Source organism: Oncorhynchus gorbuscha, linkage group LG13, assembly GCF_021184085.1.
Source record: "Oncorhynchus gorbuscha isolate QuinsamMale2020 ecotype Even-year linkage group LG13, OgorEven_v1.0, whole genome shotgun sequence".
NCBI lineage: Eukaryota > Metazoa > Chordata > Actinopteri > Salmoniformes > Salmonidae > Oncorhynchus > Oncorhynchus gorbuscha.
Window position 1 is genome coordinate 51542900 of NC_060185.1, and position 25350 is coordinate 51568249.

The following is a 25350-nucleotide window of genomic DNA, read 5'->3' on the forward strand; positions in this document are numbered from 1 at the left end:
GTCTTATCAGACGTAGCTTCTCTGTCCTGCCGATGCATGGAAAATCCCACCGGCTCTATATTATCTGTCATCGTTCAGCCACGACTTGGTCAAACATAAGATATTAGTTTTTAATGTCCCGTTGGAAGTATAATCTTGTCCATTTTATTTTCCAATGATTGCACTTTGGCCAATAGAACGGATAGCAGTGGGAGTTTACTCACTCGCCTACGAATTCTCAGAAGGCAGCCCGACCTCTGCCCTTTTCCCCCGTCTTTTCTTCACGCAAATGACAGGGATTTGGGCCCGTTCCTGAGAAAGCAGTATATCCTTCATGTCGGACTCGTTAAATTATTTTTTCCCAGTTCGAGGTGAGTAATTGCTGTTCTGATGTCCAGAAGTTATTTTCGGGCATAAGGGATGGTAGCAGCAACATTATGTACAAAATACGTTTTTAAAATAAGTTACAAACAACGCGGAAAAACTAACAAAATAGCACAATTGGTTAGGAGCACGTAAAACGTCAGCCATCCCCTCCGGCGCCATTCTACACGCCATATCTCCATGCTACAGCACTTGTTATTCTATCCCCCCAAGCCATAAGACTCCTGAACAGCTAATCAAATGGCCTCCCAGACCAGGCCCACCCATTTACTCTTTACTGGTACCCTCTGTATATAGCCTCACTATTGTTAATTTACTGCTGCTCTTTAATTATTTGTTACTTTAATGTTTTATCTTTGACTTATTTTTCTTAACTGCATTGTTGGTTAAGGTTGTGTAAGTAAGCATTTCACTAAGGTCTACATGTATTGTAGTCGGCGCATGTGACAAATAAAATGTTATTTGTTTATGGAAAACAGACGGAAGACGAGGCGACCACCTGTGCTAATTAGCTACGGTATCTAGCATACTCCGAACACCTGTGTGTAACTCAGGAAGTGTAGCAGAAGTGACATTTCATCAGATGGAGGCAACCATAGCTTTATTGATCTGTGCAAAACGTATTGCATGGCTGAAAACTGTAGGGAGAAGGCAGAATGCCGCCTAGAGTTTGAGAGCAATCTGCTTTAGTGCCTTTGACGGTAGAATTTAATGAATGGGTGAGTTTTTTTTGTTGATCCCCGATGCTTGCTCTAAATGTTAACACGCGTCCTTGTGGTACAGTTCTGGAAACATAAGGAACTTATCTTTCATAACGGCAAGAAATAATAAAAAATACAATTTTAAAAAAGGTTAAATTACTACACACCTTTTTATAGGGTTAGGGTTCAAACACGGCCGTATTTACATGTTACATCGCTTGTTTAGGGAAACAGACGGAAGACGGGCGGATTAGGGAGAGGCTATACGGACACACCTAGTGCCCAAATTGATGACATGTTGCGCAGTTGAGTCGGGTGGAGCTTAATGGATTCGGTTCAGTCAGTCCTCCTGATACACCCTTCCCAGCTTCTTAGTTTATGCTTGCTAGCTTGCAAAAAGAGTATCCTAGATCTGAATGAATGAAATATTCTTATTAAATACTTTTTTCATGACATAGTTGAATGTGCTGACAACAAAATCACACAAATTATCAATGGAAATCTAATTTATCAACCCATGGAGGTACACTCAAAATTAAAGAGGAAAACCACACTACAGGCTGATCCAACTTTGATTTAATGTCCTTAAAACAAGTCAAAATGAGGCTCAGTAGTGTGTGTGGCCTCCACGTGCCTGTATAAACCTCCTTACAACGCCTGGGCATGCTCCTGATGAGGTGGAGGATGGTCTCCTGAGGGATCTCCTCCCAGACCTGGACTAAAGCATCCGCCAACTCCTGGACAGTCTGTGGTGCAACGTGGCGTTGGTGGATGGAGCGAGACATGATGTCCCAGATGTGCTCAATTGGATTCAGGTCTGGGGAACGGGCGGGCCAGTCCATAGCATCAATGCCTTCCTCTTGCAGGAACTGCTGACACACTCCAGCCACATGAGGTGTCTTGCATTAGGAGGAACCCAGGGCCAACCGCACCAGCATATGGTCTCACAAGGGATCTGAGGATCTCATCGCGGTACCTAATGGCAGTCAGGTTACCTCTGACTGCCATTACCTCTGGCGAGCACATGGAGGGTTGTGCGGACCCCCAAAGAAATGCCACCCCACACCATGACTGACCCACCGCCAAACCGGTCATGCTGGAGGATGTTGCAGGCAGCAGAACGTTCTCCACGGTGTCTCCAGACTCTGTCATGTCTGTCACGTGCTCAGTGTGAACCTGCTTTCATCTGTGAAGAGCACAGGGCGCCAGTGGCGAATTTGCCAATCTTGGAGTTCTCTGGCAAATGCCAAAAGTCCTGCACGGTGTTGGGCTGTAAGCACAACCCCCACCTATGGACGTCGGGCCCTCATACCACCCTCATGGAGTCTGTTTCTGACTGTTTGAGCAGACACATGCACATTTGTGGCCTGCTGGAGGTCATTTTGCAGGGCTCTGGCAGTGCTCCTCCTGCTCCTCCTTGCACAAAGGCGGCGGTAGCAGTCCTGCTGCTGGGTTGTTGCCCTCCTACGGCCTCCTCCACATCTCCTGATGTACTGGCCTGTCTCCTGGTAGCACCTCCATGCTCTGGACACTACGCTGACAGACACAGCAAACCGTCTTGCCACAACTCGCATTGATGTGCCATCCTGGATGAGCTACACTACCTGAGCCACTTTTGTGTGGGTTATAGACTCAGTCTCATGCTACCAGTAGAGTGAAAGCACCGCCAGCATTCAAAAGTGACCAAAACATCAGCCAGGAAGCATAGGAACTGAGAAGTGGTCTGTGGTCAGCACCTGCAGAACCACTCCTTTATTGAGGGTGTCTTGCTAATTGCCTACAATTTCCACCTGTTGTCTATTCCATTTGCACAACAGCATGAGAAATGTATTGTCAATCAGTGTTGCTTCCTAAGTGGACAGTTTGATTTCACAGAAGTGTGATTGACTTGGAGTTACATTGTGTTGTTTAAGTGTTCCCTTTATTTTTTTGAGCAGTGTATTATTATTCTAGTCTTACCATTGTTATTGTAGATGTGGACACGTTGTTTTTAGAGTGCACAACCTACAGTAGACTACACTTGTGATTAAAATTATGATTTCATTCCATTTACGAGTTGTCAATTTTTATTCATTGTCTTTTTGTTTGGAGCGCTTCTGTCAATCTGGAGGGAGGACACGTACTTGATTATTTACAGAAGGAAGTAAGCGGCCAACAAGGGCTCAGCATATGTGGGAACTCCTTCAAGACTGTTGGAAAAGCATTCCAGGTGAAGCTAGTTGAGAGAATGCCTAAAGTGTGCAAAGCTGTCATCAAGGCAAAGTGTGGCTACTTTGAAGAATATAAAATATATTTAGATTTGTTTCACACAAGTATTTCTCTACACCTGCATTAACATCTGCTAAACACATGTATGTGACCAATACAATTTGAAAGGATTTTTTGGTTACTACATATTCCATATGTGTTATTTCATAGTGTTGATGTCTTCACTATTATTCTACAATGTAGAAAATAGTAAAAATAAAGAAAAACCCTCGAATGAGTGTGTCCGAACTTTTAACTGGTACTCTAGCTAGGTAATTAGCACAGGTAGGGCACTGGGAGAGACTATACGGAGACGCCAGGTGCTCAAAATGTATGACGCACGTCATGCAGCAAGAGTTGAATGGATTCGTTTCAGTCAGTTGTGCTAATGAGCCATCACCAGCTAGCTAATTTATTCTTGTGAGTTCAATGAGAATTAGAAACTTGTCTGCCAAAGTTGGGACTTGAGAGAGTCATTCCATTTCTATCGGGGTAATTGTTTATTTTTATGTAGATATTAATGCCGTAGTTGTACATTTTCGATACAAATCACTACAATAAATGTGCTTTAGCTGTCATCCTGGCATGATATTGGCCACACAATCTAGCCACTTCCCTCTCCTTACTGCAGGACAGCAGGGCTCGGCATTAGCCGGCAAGCAGGAACTAAGGACACACTGTGCCCGGTGATGTTGTGTTGCCTGCTTGCATTGCAAACTCTCATTGAGCAGTAGACTGTATCACGGTGACTACCAATACTACAAGTTATTTTTTTGTGTAGGCTGCTATCCTACTCAAAATATAATCAAGCGGGATGGAACAAATTGGCTACGTTAGCTGCTGCCAGCAACATGATACATCTGCCCGGTGAAGCGAAACAGTGAGAAGAACCTCGATACAAACTCGTTACGCTAGCTAATTGGCATGTCAAGGTGACATCCAGATGGTGACAAATGTTTCCATATATAGGCACACACCCTATATTTGAATAAAATCAACTATACATAGGCTACTGAGCTTGTCTGACGCTTTAGGCACTGCGATTTAAAAAGACATACATTACAACAGGGAGCCAGAGATCACTATAGCCTAACCAGAAGAAGAAGAAAAACTGTTCTTGATCAGATTCTGTCCCTTGCACTCCTGAAGTTGCTGGTAATAGACTTCACCAGCGGTCGGCAACCTTTTCAATTTGGAGTGTCAAGTCGTACCATTTCTACTGATCTGCGTGCCAGTTGTGATTATTCAGATGCACATTTTCGTGGAACAGTTTCATTTAATTTTATACGTCTTCATATCTCAAAATCAATGTCGTGGTTAATCAATATTCTATCTAAATGATACAAATCTAAAAGTATCTTTTATAGCCATTATTTAATAATAGGTTGCATAGCTTACAAATATATTTTAAATTTTTTTGGGCTACTACATGATTCCATATGTGTTATTTCATAGTTTTGATGTCTTCACTATTATTCTATAATGTAGAGAATATTAAAAATAGAGAAAAACCCTTCAATGAGTAGGTGTCCAAACTTTTGAATGGTACTGTATATGCGTGCGTCTCCACAGCTGTATGTAAACAGAAGACGTATGCCACAAACAGACGTATGCCACAAACGTGTTGTCAATGAAAAATACCGTTGGCTGCAACTGTGTAGAGTGTATGTGTATTTGTGGAATTATTTTGATGTGATCTGAAAGTTTGGGGATTTATGTTTCTATAACTGTACCGCATTTGAGAATCAATTCACATTTAGTTGGAGTATTTGTCTGTTTTGGCTTCCAAAGCCATTTCCCCTTTAACTAGAATATTTTTAGGTCCTTGGATTATAATGAGTATTGTTAGGCTCCTTTAGTCCATTATGGGGCTACTCTGTACATAACTAGTAATTGCAAAGCAAATCCGTCAGCCCCTGTTGAGTGTTAACCGCTTGGATATGGTATTAGCAGCAGCCCACTGTCCTGGATTCTTGACTTTTCAAGATTTAAAATCTCTCTCGTTACACATATCGTCTTAGTGATCTTGTGGTCAGTAGGTCCTCAGTTCAAGAATGCCCCCGACCTTACTTGACCTCCTTGTAGGGGCTGGCTGTAGGCCTAACGCCTCATTACTCCGAAAGCGTCTTTGTGTTTTGGTGCACCAGAAGTACATTAATTTCCAATGGAACACTGCGTTTGCCTTGCATTGCCTTCTGTGTGATGCATACATTGGAAATATTGAACGTATGCGTCAAACAATATGCGTAGACGGCTTGACAGAAATGGTAGCAGGAGGTGAATGTTGAACACATCCAGATAATGCTGCGTACCATTTTGCGCAATGATGTAGGTGTGATCAAGATGGACATTAGTGCTGTGATATGGATGTAATCAAGCATTGTATTGGGTAAGATTAGAGTAGAATGATTTAAAGGCCTCCACTCGTTTTCGTTTACTCCAGAGCTTGGCTTGCAGACACTTGTATCTCTTCAAGTCCTGGTGGTGATGAAATGCTGTTTATGAGAGAGCGAGGCTTGGGATATTGCATGTTATCATTACATGGACACTGTTAATCAACTCTTGCAAGGATGAAGAAATTGCCTGTTTTCCAGCAGCTTCTGCTCGTGTCTGCCCCCCTTACCTCTCACCCAGTGTGGATGACAGAATATAAAAGCTGTTTATGATTTCCCCTAGCAAACAGTTTTTTGTGCAAAGGATAGCGTTTGAGTTTTATTGTCTGTGCTCGCCTTGCAAGAACTTAAGAGTGCTGTGGAATTATATTAGGGAGAGCTAGGCCTAGGCCTGCTTACCGCTTTTGCTTTTGTATTTTCTTAGAATTATCTGCCTCAGTCTAAGCAACACTTTAAAATGTATGCCTACACATAAAAAAAATATATATATATTATTATTCCTTTACACAAAAAAGACCTCAAGGGAATCCTTTTGAATGTTTTGTCCAGGGACTCATCACTGTATTCTGTGTTCTACAGGTTGCCATTAAAATCATCGACAAGAGCCAACTAGATGCTGTGAACCTGGAGAAGATCTACCGGGAGGTACAGATCATGAAAATGTTGGACCACCCGCACATCATCAAGTTGTACCAGGTAAACCTCTCCTTTTTTAAAACACCAGTATTCAAAATATAATCCATTTTTATTTGTTCCTCCTGGGTTTTTGTATAAATGTGCAATGCCTATGGTCATTCAGGACATTTTCTAATGGGTGAGCAAACATCTCCAATCTACCTGGCCTTCACAGTCCTAGACCTTCATAGATATCAGAAGTGACGTCTGACGGAGTTAATAACTAACCAACCAAGCAACGTGTCAAGGTGCTTAACAAAATTTCACACAAACTGTATTGTAGGGTTCAGCCTCTCGTGTTAATAGCAAGGGGGGGGGGGGAGCAATGTTCAGCTGTCAAGCGCCACAATCAGAGGAGGTCCTCTACCTGTCATCCCGAAAATCCCACCCCAGACTTCACTTTTCTTACATAAGACTTCAGGTCACTTTGGTCGTTGGGAATGTGAATAGCAGTTAATTATTATTACACAACCAAATGGCTCTGGTCCAGGCTTTGCTGTGTAATCACAGTGTATCATTATTTCCAACAGCTCTTCCATACCAACGGCATGGGTCAATTAGTCATTTCCTTTCAGGCCTCATAAACAGAGGGCAGTAGGCTTGGCATTGGCTCTCTCATCTCCAAACAACCCCCCCCTGTTCAGTTTGTCTTGGGGTCTTTGCTTCACAGGATGCCCCCTCAGCGGACTCAGAGGCCCAAGTTTCCCACAGTCACATACACAGCTCTTCACTGTTTCCAATGAACTCCTCATCCCCACCTTCATCAATATATGGCCTATTTGTCCCCATCAAGCGTTCTCAACAACTCAGAGAAGTTGTAGGCTATAATGTTGATATTTGCATGGGATAACAATCCATGTCATTTCTCCATTTGCATCATTGACCAAGTACTGTGACAGAATTTGGATAGTAAGTGCCATGTGATCGGCATGTTATGGAAAGCACTGGGATAAGTGACATTGATTATCCCTACAGGGTTTTTTGTAAAGTCATGGAGACAGGGGCATATTGGTCAGATATGGTGCAGAGTAAAGGGTAAGTTAGCCCAGATGGGAATTTACATGAAATAACCACTTTGTGGGATTTCTATGTGAATGTATCTGATGCGTTTGTGTTAATAATAAATAATGTGTTTATATATTTTTTTCTCTATTCATCCCTTTGTTTTCTTTGGCTAATTCTAGGTCACGTCCCAAATGGCATCCTATTCCCAATGTGGTGCACTACTTCCCATAGGTCCCTGGTCAAAAAGAAGTGCACATAAGGAATAGTGTGCCATTTGGGATGCTGTGCACATAGGGAATAGTGTGCCATTTGGGATGCTGTGCACATAGGGAATAGTGTGCCATTTGGGATGCTGTGCACATAGGGAATAGTGTGCCATTTGGGATGCTGCCCTGGTGTCCTCCCACACACACCTCTGGCACCATCAGTACCCTCTCTCTACTGGGAATAGCGGAGCCGTTCAACCAGAACTTCGTTCCCATTCTCTCATGTGTTCCATGTGTCATTTTTGTAATTCCAAAGAATAAAGCTTTTTTTTTTTGCTGTGAGCATCATATTTGAGCGTTTACGGTGTGACATTTGCAACATTTACTCTGCTGATCAATGCAAGTTTGTATTAATTCATTTGTTCTTTTATGATCCTTTCATTTAAGACTGTTCTGCTGTTCTCAGTACACCCACGTCAGCCAGCCTAATACTTCCAGGAATCTATGCACGAGGATTATCAGATGAATTTACATCTTAACAGCAGCAAGGTCATTGCTGAGGTTGGCCTTAATCCGTTTTGCTCTGTGCTTATTGCTTACTCATTGTTTCCTTCCCTTTTTCACAGGTAATGGAGACCAAGAACATGCTCTACTTGGTGACAGAGTATGCCAAAAACGGGGGAGATTTTTGGTAAGTGAAGCAGACGTACCAAGTGAATTTATTCCCGACTGGAAAAGATGTCAAACAAATTTAGCTGAAAGATTTTTTTGTCATGAGTTGTCACCTCTCCTCTCCTGTTAGTTATATTGTGTACTTGCATGCTGTAGCCTATATGCTGTGTACAACATTTACATTTAAGTCATTTAGCAGACGCTCTTATCCAGAGCGACTTACAAATTGGTGCATTCACCTTATGACATCCAGTAGAACAGTCACTTTACAATAGTGCATCTAAATCTTAAAGGGGGGGGGGGGGTGAGAAGGATTACTTATCCTATCCTAGGTATTCCTTAAAGAGGTGGGGTTTCAGGTGTCTCCGGAAGGTGGTGATTGACTCCGCTGTCCTGGCGTCGTGAGGGAGTTTGTTCCACCATTGGGGGGGCCAGAGCGGCGAACAGTTTTGACTGGGCTGAGCGGGAACTGTACTTCCTCAGTGGTAGGGAGGCGAGCAGGCCAGAGGTGGATGAACGCAGTGCCCTTGTTTGGGTGTAGGGCCTGATCAGAGCCTGGAGGTACTGAGGTGCCGTTCCCCTCACAGCTCCGTAGGCAAGCACCATGGTCTTGTAGCGGATGCGAGCTTCAACTGGAAGCCAGTGGAGAGAGCGGAGGAGCGGGGTGACGTGAGAGAACTTGGGAAGGTTGAACACCAGACGGGCTGCGGCGTTCTGGATGAGTTGTAGGGGTTTAATGGCACAGGCAGGGAGCCCAGCCAACAGCGAGTTGCAGTAATCCAGACGGGAGATGACAAGTGCCTGGATTTGGACCTGCGCCGCTTCCTGTGTGAGGCAGGGTCGTAGTCTGCGGATGTTGTAGAGCATGAACCTACAGGAACGGGCCACCGCCTTGATGTTAGTTGAGAACGACAGGGTGTTGTCCAGGATCACGCCAAGGTTCTTAGCGCTCTGGGAGGAGGACACAATGGAGTTGTCAACCGTGATGGCGAGATCATGGAACGGGCAGTCCTTCCCCGGGAGGAAGAGCAGCTCCATCTTGCCGAGGTTCAGCTTGAGGTGGTGATCCGTCATCCACACTGATATGTCTGCCAGACATGCAGAGATGCGATTCGCCACCTGGTCATCAGAAGTGGGAAAGGAGAAGATTAATTGTGTGTCGTCTGCATAGCAATGATAGGAGAGACCATGTGAGGTTATGACAGAGCCAAGTGACTTGGTGTATAGCGAGAATAGGAGAGGGCCTAGAACAGAGCCCTGGGGGACACCAGTGGTGAGAGCGCGTGGTGAGGTGACAGATTCTCGCCACGCCACCTGGTAGGAGCGACCTGTCAGGTAGGACGCAATCCAAGCATGGGCCCCGCCGGAGATGCCCAACTCGGAGAGGGTGGAGAGGAGGATCTGATGGTTCACAGTATCTAAGGCAGCCGATAGGTCTAGAAGGATGAGAGCAGAGGAGAGAGAGTTAGCTTTAGCAGTGCGGAGCGCCTCCGTGATACAGAGAAGAGCAGTCTCAGTTGAATGACTAGTCTTGAAACCTGACTGATTTGGATCAAGAAGGTCATTCAGAGAGAGATAGCGGGAGAGCTGGCCAAGGACGGCACGTTCAAGAGTTTTGGAGAGAAAAGAAAGAAGGGATACTGGTCTGTAGTTGTTGACATCGGAGGGATCGAGTGTAGGTTTTTTCAGAAGGGGTGCAACTCTCGCTCTCTTGAAGACGGAAGGGACGTAGCCAGCGGTCAGGGATGAGTTGATGAGCGAGGTGAGGTAAGGGAGAAGGTCTCCGGAAATGGTCTGGAGAAGAGAGGAGGGGATAGGGTCAAGCGGGCAGGTTGTTGGGCGGCCGGCCGTCACAAGACGCGAGATACAAAACATTAACACCTGCTCTTTCCATGACATAGACTGACCAGGTGAAAGCTATGATCCCTTATTCATGCAACTTGTTAAATATATTTATATCAGTGTAGATGGAGGGGAGGCGACAGGCTTAAAATCCTTCTTTAACTTTGAGAGAGTTGAGACATGGTTTGTGTACAGTGGGGCAAAATATTGTGCAAGTTCTCCCACTTAAAATGAGAGGTCCGGTCCACTCGAGAGATGCTTATCATTTTCATCATAGGTACACTTCAACCACGACAGACAAAATGAGAGAAAAATCCAAAAAATCACATTGTAGGATTTTTTTATGAATTTATTTGCAAATTATGGTGGAAAATAAGTATTTGGTCACCTACAAACAAGCAAGATTTCTGGCTCTCACAGACCTGTAACTTCTTCTTTAAGAGGCTCCTCTGTCCTCCACTCGTTATCTGTATTAATGGCACCTGTTTGAACTTGTTATCTGTATTAATGGCACCTGTTTGAACTTGTTATCAGTATAAAAGACACCTGTGCACAACCTCAAACAGTCACACTCCAAACTCCACTATGGCCAAGATCAAAGAGCTGTCAAAGGACACCAGAAACAAAATTGTGGACCTGCACCAGGCTGGGAAGACTGAATCTGCAATAGGTAAGCAGCTTGGTTTGAAGAAATCAACTGTGGGAGCAATTATTAGGAAATGGAAGATATACAAGAACACTGATAATCTCCCTCGATCTGGGGCTCCGCGCAAGATCTCACCCCGTGGGGTCAAAATGATCACAAGAACGGCGAGGAAAAATCCCAGAACCACACTGGAGGACCTAGTGAATGACCTGCAGAGAGCTGGGACCAAAGTAACAAAGCAGTAACCCACTACGCCGCCAGGGACTCTAATCCTTCAGTGCCAGACGTGTCCCCCTGCTTAAGCCAGTACATGTCCAGGCCCGTCTGAAGTTTGCTAGAGAGCATTTGGATGATCCAGAAGAAGATTGGGAGAATGTTATATGGTCAGAGGAAACCAAAATATAACCTTTTGGTAAAAACTCAACTCGTCGTGTTTGGAGGACAAAGAATGCTGAGTTGCATCCAAAGAACACCATACCTACTGTGAAGCATGGGGATGGAAATATCATGCTTTGGGGCTGTTTTTCTGCAAAGGGACCAGGACGACTGATCCGTGTAAAGGAAAGAATGAATGGGGCCATGTATCGTGAGATTTTGAGTGAAAACCTCCTTCCATCAGCAAGGGCATTGAAGATGAAACGTGGCTGGGTCTTTCAGCATGACAATGATCCCAAATACACCGCCCGTGCAACGAAGGAGTGGCTTCGTAAGAAGCATTTCAAGGTCCTGGAGTGGCCTAGCCAGTCTCCAGATCTCAACCCCATAGAAAATTTTGGGAGGGAGTTGAAAGTCTGTGTTGCCCAGCAACAGCCCCAAAACATCACTGCTCTAGAGGAGATCTGCATGGAGGAATGGGCCAAAATACCAGTGTGTGAAAACCTTGTGAAGACTTACAGAAAATGTTTGACCTCTGTCATTGCCAACAAAGGGTATATAACAAAGTATTGAGAAATGTTTATTATTTGCCACCATAATTTGCAAATAAATTCATAACAAATCCTACAATGTGATTTTGGGGATTTTATTTTCTCATTTTGTCTGTCATAGTTGAAGTGTACCTATGATGGAAATTACAGACCTCTCTCATCTTTTTAAGTGGGAGAACTTGCACAATTGGTGGCTGACAATACTTTTTTTGCCCCACTGTATCTGTGCCATTGAGGGTGAATTGGCAAGACAAAAGATTTAAGTGCCTTTGAACCGGGGGCATGGTAGTGCAGTGGTTCCCAAACTGTGTTGGCGGGGTGTGGGGGTCTTTTTAAAATTGTATTTAATTTTTTGCAACTCAGCCCGGCTTCCAAGATACTCTTGAAAGTTGTAATAGTAGAATGCACAAGGTGTGCACTTTCAAAATTGGGTAGTGCATCATCAGTTCCTCTTGTCTGGTCAGTCATTGCATACGTTCGAGAGCTTTTATAACGTGTAAGAAATGTCTGGATCATCTAACCCATGTCAGCTAATGTTTTTTAGCCCATAGATTTTATTTATAATGTTGTAGTCACTCAAATGTCACATGAATACACATTATATATTGCAAAATGTAGAATGTTCTCTGCAGCCCATGCCAAAATGGGTAGAATTGCTTGAAATAGGCTTTAAACCGGCAACATTTTCTCTCCGCCAACCAGAGGGGTGTGTCATGAACCATGCTTGTGCCCATAGAAATAAATGTGGCACACACACAGGGGTGGCGCAAAATGTTCCCCAATGCTGGAAGGGTGGCCTGAGTGAAAAGGTTCGGGAACCCTGTGGTAATGGGTGCCGGGTGCACCGGTTTGTGTCAAGAGTTGCAATACTGATGCGTTTTTCACGCTCAATAGTTTCCCGTGTGTATAAAGAATGGTCCACTACCCAAAGGACTTCCAACCAGCTTGACACAACGGTGGGAAGTATTTGGTGATAACATTGGCAAGCATCCCCGTGGAACATTTGACACTTTGTAGAGTCCATGCCCCGATGAATTGAGGCTGTTCTGAGGGCATTGAAGGTCCTCAAGAACACAGTGGCCTCCATCATCCACCACCAAGGCTCTTCCTAGAGCTGGCCACCCAGCCACACTGAACATTCGGGGGGAAAGGCCTTGGTCAGGGAGGTGACCAAGAAACCCGATGGTCACTCTGATAGAGTTCCTCTGTGGAGATGGGAGAACCTTCCGGAAGGACAACCATCTCTGCAGCACTCCACCAATCAGGCCTTTACGGTAGAGTGGCCAGACAGAAGCCACTCCTCAGTAAACGGCACATGACAGCCCACTTGGAGTTTGCTAAAAGGCACCTAAAAGGACATTCGGACCATGTGAAACAAGATTATCTGGTCCGATGAAACCAAGCTTGAACTCTTTGGCCTGAATGCCAAGTGTCACATCTGGAGGAAACCTGGCACCATCCCTACGGGAAGCATGGTAGTGACAGCATCATGCTGTGGGGATGTTTTTCAGCGGCAAGGACTGGGAGACTAGTCAGGATCGAGGGAAAGATGAACGGAGCAAAGTGCCGTGAGATTCTTGATGAAAACTTGCTCAGGACCGCTGACTGGGGGGGGGGGCGAAGGTTCACCTTCCAACAGGAGAATGGCCCTAAGCACACAGCCAAGACGATGCAGGAGTGGTTTCGGGACAAGTCTCTGAATGTCCTTGAGTGGACCGGACCAAAGACTGGAGTCTCTGGAGAGACCTGAAAATAGCTGTGCAGCGGCGCTCTGTATCCAACCTGGAAGAGTTTAAGAAGATCTGCAGAGAAGAATTGGTAAAACTCCTCAAATACAGGTATGCCAAGCTTGTAGTGCCATACCCAAGAAGACTCAAGGCTGTAATCGCTGCCAAAGGTGCTTCAAAAAAGTACTGAGTAAAGGGTCTGAATACTTATGTAAATGTGATATTTACTTAATTTTCTAAAAAAAAAACACTTTTTGCTTTGTCATTATGGGGTATTTTAGAATAAGGCTGTAACGTAACAAAATGTGGAAAAAGTAAATGGGTCTGAATACTTTCCAAATGCATTGTATGTTACTGATTGGCTTTTACGTAATCTTTTGTCTGTTGAAGGACAGGCCGTAGGGAAAAGGAATGCCTCCACCTGTTGTGAGATGATTTGATTAAATGTTCTCTTGAGTTCCCCACCATTTGCATTTCTTGCCCCAAAGCTTACTTTCAGTGAAGATTGTCATAGGTGAGAACCATTGCGTTAAAACCATGTAATTAGAATTCTATGATTGTGAGTCGAGTAGATAGTCTAGGAAATCATCTCCAAATTCATTATGTTTTGACTTAACAAATCTGGTAGTTTGTCCTAAGGCCATCGTTTACATTGTCGTGCCACTTGGATGGCACCCACCGGAGCAGGGAGAGGGCAAGGAGGCGGCACGGGTTAATCGCGCTTGTCTGACCTCCATATTCAGTTTAGAAGTCAGTCAACAACAGGCTTTCTTCAATACCCTTCTGTATCTGTACAGAGATGATACCGGCTTACCTGTCCGTTCTATATGCCCACCATATAAGGTGGAATCTAAACCTAAGATAATATCGTATGATGTAGGTCAAGATGTGAAAAGCATGTTAGCAAAGTTAGCTTTTCTACAGTACATGATGTCACAGACAGGCCTTCTTCCCAACGCAAGCCATTTCCCAATGGTTATGTAAAGTGATTTTGAGTTGTTTTGCATGATGTTTGACACATCATTGTACTGTAGGCAGTGCAGAGCTGTGTATAGTGATCCTCTTGTTCTGTGTGATTGAGGGTGTGCACAAGGTGAGTGGGTTGGTTAACCTTTGCCCCATTAAAAAGTGGAAGACAAACATTTGGGATTTTACTACTGGACTGCAGCAGTTATTGATATGAAAAAGCGAGAGGTATACTAGCTGTGAAGAATTAATAAGAAAGTGGTCATGAAAGGAGGGAAAAACCAGAAGAAATAACCTAATTCGGTTCTGTAAGTCCTATCTTGATGTACCATTGCGGTAGGAGGCGCATGTTCTATCACCAACAGACGCGCCAGGCTCTCTGGTCTGCTCCAATATGAACCAGCACTGCTGCCACCAGCCATCTTGGTTAGATGAGCAGCATTTTCTGGTTCTTGCATTTTTTATACAGTTGAAGTCAGAGGTTTATACACCTTAGCCAAATACACTTACTACGGTTTTTACAATTCCTGACATTTAATCCTAGTAAGAAATTGTCTAAGGTCAGTTAGTCACCACTTTATTTTAAGAATGTGAAATGTCAGAATAATAGTAGAGAATTATATATTTTTATTTCTTTCATCACATCACAGTGGGTCAGAAGTTTACATACACTCAATTAGTATTTGCTAGCATTGCCTTTTAATTGTTTCACTTGGTTCAACTGTTTTGGGTAGCCTTGCACAAGCTTCCCACAATAAGTTGGGTGAATTTTGGCCCATCCCTCCTGACAGAGCTGGTGTAACGGAGTCAGGTTTGTAGGCCTCCTTGCTCGCACACGCCTTTTCAGTTTTCTATAGGATTGAGGTCAGGGCTTTGTGATGGCCACTCCAATACCTTGACTTTGTTGTCCTTAAGCCATGTTTCCACAGCTTTGGAAGTATGTTTGGGGTCATTGTCCATTTGGAAGACCCATTTGCGACCAAGCTTTAACTTCCTGACTGATGTCTTGAGATGTTGCATTTCTCCAAAACGTACAATCTTGGTCCCCATGTGCAGTTGCAAACTATAGTCTGGCTTTTTTTAATGGCGGTTTTGGAACAGTGGCTTCTTCCTTGCTGAGCGGCCTTTCGGGTTATAATTTTCTGGAATTTTCCAAGCTGTTTAGAAGCACAATCAACTTAGTGTATGTAAACTTCTGACCCACTGGAATTGTGATACCGTGAAATAATCTGTAAACAATTGTTGTAAAAATGACTTGTGTCATGCACAAAGTAGATGTCCTAACCGACATTCCAAAACTATAGTTTGTTAACAAGAAATGTGGTTGAAAATGAGTTTTAATGACTCCAACCTAAGTGTATGTAATCTTCTGACTTCAACTGTATTTTTTTGTATAGAGGGAGCAAAGGGAGTGCTTGCTTGACACGTGAATGATGACATTTCTTTACCCGTGAACAAAGTGAAGAGACAAGGCCTGCCGCAACGTTGTCTGCCTTATCCATGCCCATTGACGATGCACAGAGTGCAGTTGAGTTTTTTGCTTGTCCATGATGGAGCTGGTAACATGAGTGCAGGCAGATATTAAGTACAGTGCCTTCAAAATCTACTTTTTTATAATTTGTTGTGTTACATGGTGGGATTAAAATTGATTTAATTGTCAAGGATCTAAACAAAATACAACATTTCTAACTTTAAAAAATATATATATATATTTTAATAATACAAAATTACACTAATACAGTGTGTTTGGAAGTATTCAGACCCCTTTACTTTTCCCAGATTTTGTTACGTTACAGCCTTATTCTAAAATAGATTTAAATCGTTTTTTCCTCATCAATCAACACACAACCCCACAGTGACAAAGCAAAAACTTGTATTAAATGTTTTCAAATGTATTAAAAATTAACTGCAGTATCACATTTTACATAAGTGTTCAGACCGTTTACTCAGTACCTTGTTGAAGCACCTCCGCCAGCAATTACAGCCTTGAGTCTTCTTGGGTATGACGCTACAACCTTGGCACAACTTATATAGACAGGTGTGTCGGTTTGTGTGTGTGCCTTTCTAAATCATGTCCAATCAATTGAATTTACCACAGGTGGACTCCAATCAAGTTGTAGAAACATCTCAAGGATGATCAATGGAAACAGGATGCACCTGAGGTCAATTTTGAGTCTCATAGCAAAGGGTCTGAATGTGAATAAGTTATTTATTTTTCTAAATATGAAAAAATACTAAAACCTTTTTTCACTTTGTCATCGTGGGGTATTGTGTGTAAATTGCTGAGGTGTATTTATTTAATCCATTTTAGAATAAAATAACGTAACAAAGTGAAAAAAGTCTAGAGGTCTGAATACTTTCCGTAGGCACTGTATATCTTGATTACATAAGTATTCAGCCCCCTGAGTCAATACATGTTAGAATCACCTTTGGCAGTGATTACAGCTGCAAGTCTTTCTGGCTAAGTCTCTAAGAGCTTTGCACACCTGGATTTTACAATATTTGCACATTATTCTTTTGAAAATGATTCAAGCTCTGTCATTACTAGACAGTCATTTTCAAGTCTTGCCATAGATTTGCAAGCAAATTTAAGTCCAAACTGTAGCTAGGCCACTCGGGAACATTCAATGTGGTCTTGGTAAGCAACTCCAGTGTATATTTGGCCTTGTGTTTTAGGTTTGTCCTGCTGAAAGGTGAATTTGTCTCCTAGTGTCTTTTGGAAAGCAGACTGAACCATGTTTTCCTCAAGGATTTTTCCTGTGCTTAGCTGTATTATTTTAATCCTACAATACTCCATATTCCTTGCCAATGACGAGCATACCCATAACATGATGCAGCCGGCACCCTGCTTGAAAATATTAAGTGGTACTCAGTGACACTGTGTTGGATTTGCCCCAAAGGTAACTCTTTGTATTCCAGACATGAAGCTAACTTTTTTTTGCAGTTTTGCTTTAGTGCCTTATTGGAAACAGGATGCATGTTTTGGAATATTTTTATTCTGTACAGGCTTCCTTCTTTTCACTTATTTAGGTTATTGTTGTGAGGTAACTACAATGTTGTTGAGACATCCTCAGTTTTCTCCTGTCACAGCCATTAAACTCTGTTTTAAACATTGGCCTCATTGTGAAATATCTGTGCAGTTTCCTTCCTCTCTGGCAATTGAGTTAGAAAAGACGCCTGTGTCTTTGTAGTGACTGGGTGTATTGATACACCGTCCAAAGGGTAAGTAAGAATTTCACCATACTCCAGGGGATATTCAATGTCTGCTTTTTATTTTTACCCATCTACCAATATGTGCTGCCCTTGTGAGGCATTGGAAAACTTCCTTGGTCTTTGTGGTTGAATCTGTGTTTGAAATGCACTGCTCGACTGAGGGACCTTACAGATAATTGTATGCGTATGCTACAGAGATTAGGTTGTCATTCAGAAATCCTGTTAACCTCTACGGGATCGATGTCCTCCCCACGGTTGAGCTAACATGTGCTAATGTGATTAGCATGACGCTGTGAGTAACAAGAAAATGTCCATGTCTTATATGGGCGGAAAGCTTCAATTCTTGCTAATCTAAATGCACTATACAATTTTACAGTAGCTATTACAGTGGGGGAAAAATGCTATTGTTTGAGGAGAGTACACAACAACAACTGGTTTGATACATTCACCTCTGAAGGTAAATAATGTACTTACATTGAGTAATCTTGCTCTGATTTGTCATCCTGAGGGTCCCAGAGATCAAATGTAGCATAGTTTTGTTTGATCCGTTCTACAGTTTGAACCCCTGCTGTGTCTGCCCCCCACCCCCACACATATGTGATTATTATCATATCATTTGTGTATGTTCTCTATAGTTATGTACTTGAAAATATATAAATTGACCAGACTTTGAACAGTAATGCAATGGTTCATTGGATCACTTTGCACATACACTGCAATCTAAATTACATCTAGACTTCTAAGTGATATAATTTCTCTTGCATTTCAAAGCTGATGGAACAGGTTATATTTTACCAGATCTAATGTGTTCTCCTACCTTATTTTCACATTTCCACTAACGTCAGTGTTGAGAAAAAGGGTCCGATCCTCTACACTTTTATTGCATGCAAACTTATTATTTGACTTGTTAAGCAAATGTGTACTCCTGAACATATCTAGGCTTGCCATAACAAAGGTGTTAAATACATTTCAGATTTTAATTTAATTCATTTGTAACAATTTCTAAAAACATAATTCCATTATTGGTGGGGTGGGTGTGTGTGTGTAGGCCAGTGACCCAACATCTCAATACAATACCTTTTTTAAATTTAGGCTGTAACTCAACAAAATGTGGAATAAATCCAGTAGTGTGAATACTTTCTGAAGACACTTAGTTTTTCATGTTCCATTTTTCTAAACATTTTGTTACACACACACTCACATCTTAGGGTGTGTGGTTTTGCCAAGTAAGAGTAATGCATGTATACAGAGGTTCAGGAGGAGGGAAATGTAGCAAATCAAACGGTTGATGCCTTTTGGATGGTCATCGTGTGTGTGTGTGCACAAAGCAGCGATACTGCACTAAATAAACAGACTGTGTGTTTGACACTGCGTCTCCCCGTGCCTGGGTTATGCCAGGGCCAAGCTCAGAGCTGACACTGGTGTTGATTCTAACAACAGCCATCTTTTTTTCACCACGACTGATAATGAAGGGTACAGAGTAGGGGCGAGTGAATGGGACAAAGACGACTGCATTGATTCCGGGTCCGCATCCCAAATGACACCCTATTCCCTTTTTAGTGCGCTTCTTTTGACCAGGGCCCTTAATGTGTGCACTACATAGGAAAATAGGGTGCCATTTGGGACTCTTTTCCGGGGCCGTATTGGCTTCTGTGGCACTTGGAAGACTTGTCTTGCAATCAGCCTATTATGATAGAAATAGACTGGACTTGATTGTGCGCTCAGTACATTGGGTAACCTCATTTCAAAGAATCCTTAGATTGCTTCGCAGATCATGTCTAGGTATTACAGAGCCATTTTTGTCCCCACTTATTGTGCTGTAAGTCCTGATTGCGCAGTGTAATATGGTTAGGTAATGCATCAACATCATCACTGAGATTGACAGACACGTAAGTAAACAGGATTATAATGTTCTGTTTTCTTCCACTATAAACAGACATCCCTTCCACTTAACATCAATCTAAAGAGCCACCAAGCTACATTTGTACAACTTGACTGAGTAGCTGGCTGTCAAGTAGCTTCGTTTAAAGCCACAGTTCTTTACCCAATCACCAGAAAGCACTTCACCCATCTACCCCTACCCCTTTCAACAGCCCTGCACCCCCCCCCCCCCCCCCCCCCCCCCACAGCAACTTTCCCAAGCCTCCCCCAAATAAAGGTGAAATAAAAAGATGCATGTAAAAAAAAAAAACCGCTGTTTAGAAGTCCTATTTATAAGCCTACTTACTGCTCTCGGTCTGTGTCCATCCAGCTTTGTCCTAGACTCTTGAGTGTCAACTAGCTAGTTGTCTGGGAGCAGATCTAGTCTGTCCATCCCATATAATTACTAGAATAGACATTCCTATACAAGTCAATGACTTAAACTGTTCTCAATAGGTCTATTTCTACGGTCCATCCCAGCCCTATGGAGTTTGAGTCTGGCAGGGTAGTGGGTGCCGGACACAGTGAAAGCAGCCATTCCAACCTGTCTGCTGGCTAGTGAGCCTCACCCACCCAGCCCTGCAGGAGTGGTTCAAACCTGGAGAAATTGGCTTACCAAAAATAATGAGAAGGAGCGGCGGAACAGAACCTCCAGGCAGAGGAGAGGGGGGAAAGAGGAAGGGGATGTCCATTTGAATTTGGAAAGAGGGTGAAAAAATGTAGGCCATGCATATTAACTGCCAGAGAGTGGGTGGATGGGTTTTATTGACTAGGCCTGAACACATCTGTCTTCTTGATAGAGTGCCCCGGCGAGATTAATTTTGCCTGTCAACTTCTTTTGTCTGCTGCAATAGTTGGGTCTATAATGTTTATTCTTCTGTTACTCAGTAGGTATCTGTTTTTTTTCTGAGCTGAAAAGGCTTGGCTCCACTGTTGACTCACCTGACACTAGTATCATCTCTTTGCTGGCTGATTTGACCTGGGTCATGCTCGGTAAGTGTTGGATTGTGTAGCCTATGGGTACGTCTTTACTTCAGCACTAAGTTTCAGGAAAATACATTTGGAGCTGAGACGTTGAAGGCAGGAGAGCGTCGTTATTGCCCTTGTTCGGTGGGCAGGTTCTGCTTGGCTGTCTGGATGCTGGCCAGCACAGAAATTTATGGACGCCGGGTCCTGCTCTCGCTCGGCTATCCAATCTCTTCTAAACCTGAGCAGCTGTTAAAAGATTACACATCTCCCCAACAGACCTGGAACTCGGTGCTCTTCTGAGCTTTTTCCTCATTGTTTTTAACACCCTGTCCTAGATCTGTGATTCATCATTCACCCCCACTCCCCCTCTTTTTCCCAAAATGCAACACTTCTTTGACTGAGTACACCTGACTGTGCTGCCATGTTGTCGGTCCTCCTCCTTGTCCCTTCTGACGTTCAAGCAGTGCATTACTCATACATCTACTGGTGTGATGAATGTGCTTTTTTTGTGTCATTAGCCCTTAGCGGAAGCGCTCTGGAGTGAACCAAACGCTGTTGCTAGTGTGTGAAAGGAACAGATTAGGCTAACACTGATGCTGAAAGTCTGGCTTGCCAGGGCTGGTTTACCTTCTAGCTAGTACAGTGCCTATAGAATGTCTACGCCCCCTTTAACTTTTTTTCACATTTTGTTGCATTACAAATAGGGATTAAACATTTTTTTTGTGTGTGTCAACGATCTACCCAAATACTCTGTCAAAGTGGAAGAATTCTAAGATTTTATAAAGATTAATAGAAAAAAAACACACAAATACCTTGATTAGATAAGTATTCCCCCCTGAGTCAATACATGTTAGAAACACCTTTTGGCAGTGATTACAGCTGTGAGTCTTCTTGGGTAAGTCTCATAAGAGCTTTGCAGACCTATATTATGCAATATTTGCCCGTTATTATGTTAAAAATTCTTAAAGCTATGTGAAGGTGTTGGAGATCAAGTCATGCCATAGATTTTCAAGAAGATTCAAGTCAACTGTAACTTGACCACTCAGGAACATTCACTGTCTTCTTGGTAAGTCACTCCAGTGTAGATTTGGATTTGTGTTGTAGGTTATTATCCTGCTGAAAGGTGAATTCCTCTCCCAGTGTCTGGTATAAAGCACACTGAAGCAGGTTTTTCTCTAGGATTTTGCCTGTGCTTAGCTCCATCCCATTTCTTTTCATCCTGAATAATTCCCCAGTCTTTGCCAATGTCAGGCAAACACATACAATGCTGCAGCATGTTGGAAAATAAGGGGGCTGAGTGTTGTTTTGGATTTGCCCCAAACATAAGGCTTTGCAATATTACTTTAGTGACTTGTGCCATGCATGTTTTGGAATATTTGTATTCTGTATATGTGTATTTTCTGTATAGGCTTCCTCCTTTTCACTCTGTCATTTAAGTTAATGTGTAGTCACTACAATGTTGTTGATCCATCCTCAGTTTTCTCCCATCACAGCCATTGAACTCTATAGCTGTTTAAAATCCCCAATGGCCTCATGGTGACACCTAAGCAGTTTCCTTCTTGTCCTGCAGCTCAGTTCAGAACGACTGTATATGTTATGTGTCTGGGTGGTTTAGTACATCAGCCACAGCATAATTATTAACTTTCAAAAATCATGTCAACCTCTGTGTTGTGTTTCTCGTAATGTCTATTTCAACGCAATAGAAATAGTATGTAACACAGTGAACAACACTTCTATTGTCCAATGTCATGGTGTCAGCTAATTCCAGCCAGACAGGTATCCAGGATCCAATGTCATGGTGTCAGCTAATTCCAGCCAGACAGGTATCCAGGATCCAATGTCATGGTGTCAGCTAATTCCAGCCAGACAGGTATCCAGGATCCAATGTCATGGTGTCAGCTAATTCCAGCCAGACAGGTATCCAGGATCCAATGTCATGGTGTCAGCTAATTCCAGCCAGACAGATATCCAGGATCCAAAGTCCAAACTTTCTCTAGCGAGGGATCGGTCAGGTACGATAGAGCAAGAGGCCGCTGTAGGCCTACTACTCGGTGTATGCAGAGAGGTTTATCGCATAGCTGTGTAGCTGCAGCAGCCCTAGCCCACCCAGTCTCTATTCAGAGCACCTCACCACATTCCCATGCCAAGTGCGTTTTTCATTTTTTTTAGTAGTGACACGCCACAAAGACAAGCCTCAGTCAAGAAGGGTAACAATATGAAATGTGGCACCCTCTCTAATCAGTGTAATGTTTTTCTCATTTCCTCTGAAGTTAACCATTTATCAGAAGCACTGTCTATCTATGTCACAGTTTCCTGGAACTTTAGCCGTGTTCATTCCCATCTGCATGATGATCTCATTGTATATGAGTGGATTATAATTCTTAATCTTAATGAATACCTAGGATAGGATAAAGTAATCCTTCTCACCCCCCCCCCTTAAAATATTTAGATGCACTATTGTAAAGTGGTTGTTCCACTGGATGTCATAAGGTGAATGCACCAATTTGTAAGTCGCTCTGGATAAGAGCGTCTGCTAAATGACTTAAATGTAAATGTAAATGTAATGCTTGCTATTGCCCTTGCTCCATCTGTAATTTTTTATCAAGCCCTCTTGTTTAAGCACAGGATGGTCAACTGTGTTATTGTGAGGAACATCGACCCCCACCTAAATTACTTGAAATGACTCGGACTCTAAAAACCCAAACTCTGGTTGGGCACCTGAATTTCTTCAACGTAATTTTGCCCTACTGTAGATAGAGGGATATGGGTGCTCATTCCTCTCCGTCTCCTTCCCTCCATGCTATGTGAGGGTGTGAAGTACAAGCCTGCATGCACGGTTGCCTGCTGGTTGGAGGTGTGAAGAGGCCGCCATGAAAAGTGTTCCTCAGAGGCTGTTGATGAGGCTGGATGAGAAACGATGAATTAGGAAGTATTAATTCTCTCCCCCATTATATCTGTTCATGGGCCTGCAGGATTTGAAGGTTGTAATTGGCGTAACGAGTTTGATTTGATTTGACATTTGCGGATAGTTACAAATTATTTTTAAATGCCACATGCACTGAATACAACAGGTGTAGATCTTACCGTGAAATTCTTATTTGCACCATTTGATTAATTGTTCAGCAGTCTTGTGGCTTGGGGGTAGACTCTGTTAAGAAGCCTTTTGGTCCCAGACTTGGTGCTCTGTTACCTCTTGGATAGGGAATTCAGTGTGGATTATGCAGCGAGAATCATTTTTGGAGTTGCTGTGTGCGCTCGCATAGACTATTAGCATCATTGAATACTGATTAAAGAAATATAAACAGAATCGAGCCATGATGGGTCCATGATCGTTAGAGATGGACAGCGGGAGTTTTTTATATATATATTTATTTATTATTATTTTTTATTTTTTTTTAACATGTAGACTATTCTAGTTGTCAACCAAAACAAGATAAGCCAAGTCCAAAATAGATTCAAATGTAAGCTTTTGTCTCAGGGAAAGGGTGCGTGGCCCAAATAGTTTCCTCCTGTTTGTCCCTCAGAGAGGCAGCGTAAACGTCAGGACAGAAGAGTGTGATACAGCTCTTTGCGCAACATTGCAGCAGCCAGAGGGACGTTGGAGTTAGGTAACTCCCTCCCCCTCTTATGAGCAATTTTTATATATTTATATACACACACACAGTTGAAGTCAGGAAGTTTACATAAACTTAAATTGGAGTCATTAAAACTAGTTTTTCAACCACCCCACAAATTTCTTGTTAACAAAGTATAGTTCTTGCAAGTTGGTTAGGACATCTACTTTGCATGTTACAAGTAATTTTTCCAACAATTATGTCCAACAGACCAATTATTTCACTTATAATTCATTGTATCACAATTCCAGTGGGTCAGAAGTTTACATACACTGAGTTGACTGTGCTTTTAAACAGCTTGGAAAATTCCAGAAAATGACATCATAGCTTTTGAAGCTTCTGATAGGCTAATTGACATAATTTGAGTCAATTGGATGTGTACTTGTGGATTTATTTCAAGGCCTACCTTCAAACTGCTTGACATCATGGTAAAATCAAAAGAAATCAGCCAAGATCTCAGAAAATTGTAGACCTCCACAAGTCTGGTTCATCCTTAGGAGCAATTTCCAAATGCCTGAAGGTACCACGTTCATCTGTACAAACGCAAAATAGTACGCAAGTATAAATACCATGGGACCATGTAGCCGTCATACCGCTCAGGAAGGAGATGCGTTCGGTCTCCTAGAGATGAATGTACTTTGTTGCAAAAAGTGCAAATCAATCCCGGAACAACGGTAAAGGACCTTGTGAAGATGCTGGAGGAAACCGGTACAAAAGTATCTATATCCACAGTAAAACGAGTCCTATATCGACATAACCTGAAAGGCCGCTCAGCAAGGAAGAAGCCATTTCTCCAAAACCGCCATAAAAAAATCCAGACTACGGTTTGCAACTACACATGGGGACAAAGATCGTACTTTTCGGAGAAATGTCCTCTGGTCTGATGAAACAAAAATAGAACTGTTTGCCATAATGACCATTGTTATGTTTGGAGGAAAAGGGGGAGACTTGCCACCCGAAGAACACCATCCCAACAGTGAAGCACGGGGGTGGCTGCATCATGTTGTGGGGGTGCTTTGCTGCATGAGGGACTGGTGCTCTTCACAAAATAGATGGCATCATGAGGCAGGAAAATTATGTGGATATTTTGAAGCAACATCTCAAGACATCAGTCAGGAAGTTAAAGCTTGGTCGCAAATGGGTCTTCCAAATGGACAATGACCCCAAGCATACTTCCAAAGTTGTGGCAAAATGGCTTAAGGACAACAAAGTCAAGGTATTGAAGTGGCCATCACAAAGCCCTGATCTCAATCCTATAGACAATT

The 25350-nt window shown here is 42.8% G+C and overlaps 1 protein-coding gene across 1 annotated transcript in view; it reads left to right on the forward strand.

Moving 5' to 3' along the window:
• The window catches only part of sik2b (salt-inducible kinase 2b), a 66647-nt gene that overhangs the window by 7155 nt on the left and 34142 nt on the right, over positions 1–25350 (forward strand). Inside the window, 3 exon segments of the mRNA XM_046294920.1 lie at positions 6284–6400; positions 8217–8267; positions 8269–8281. Coding sequence (XP_046150876.1) covers positions 6284–6400; positions 8217–8267; positions 8269–8281 — 181 coding nt within the window.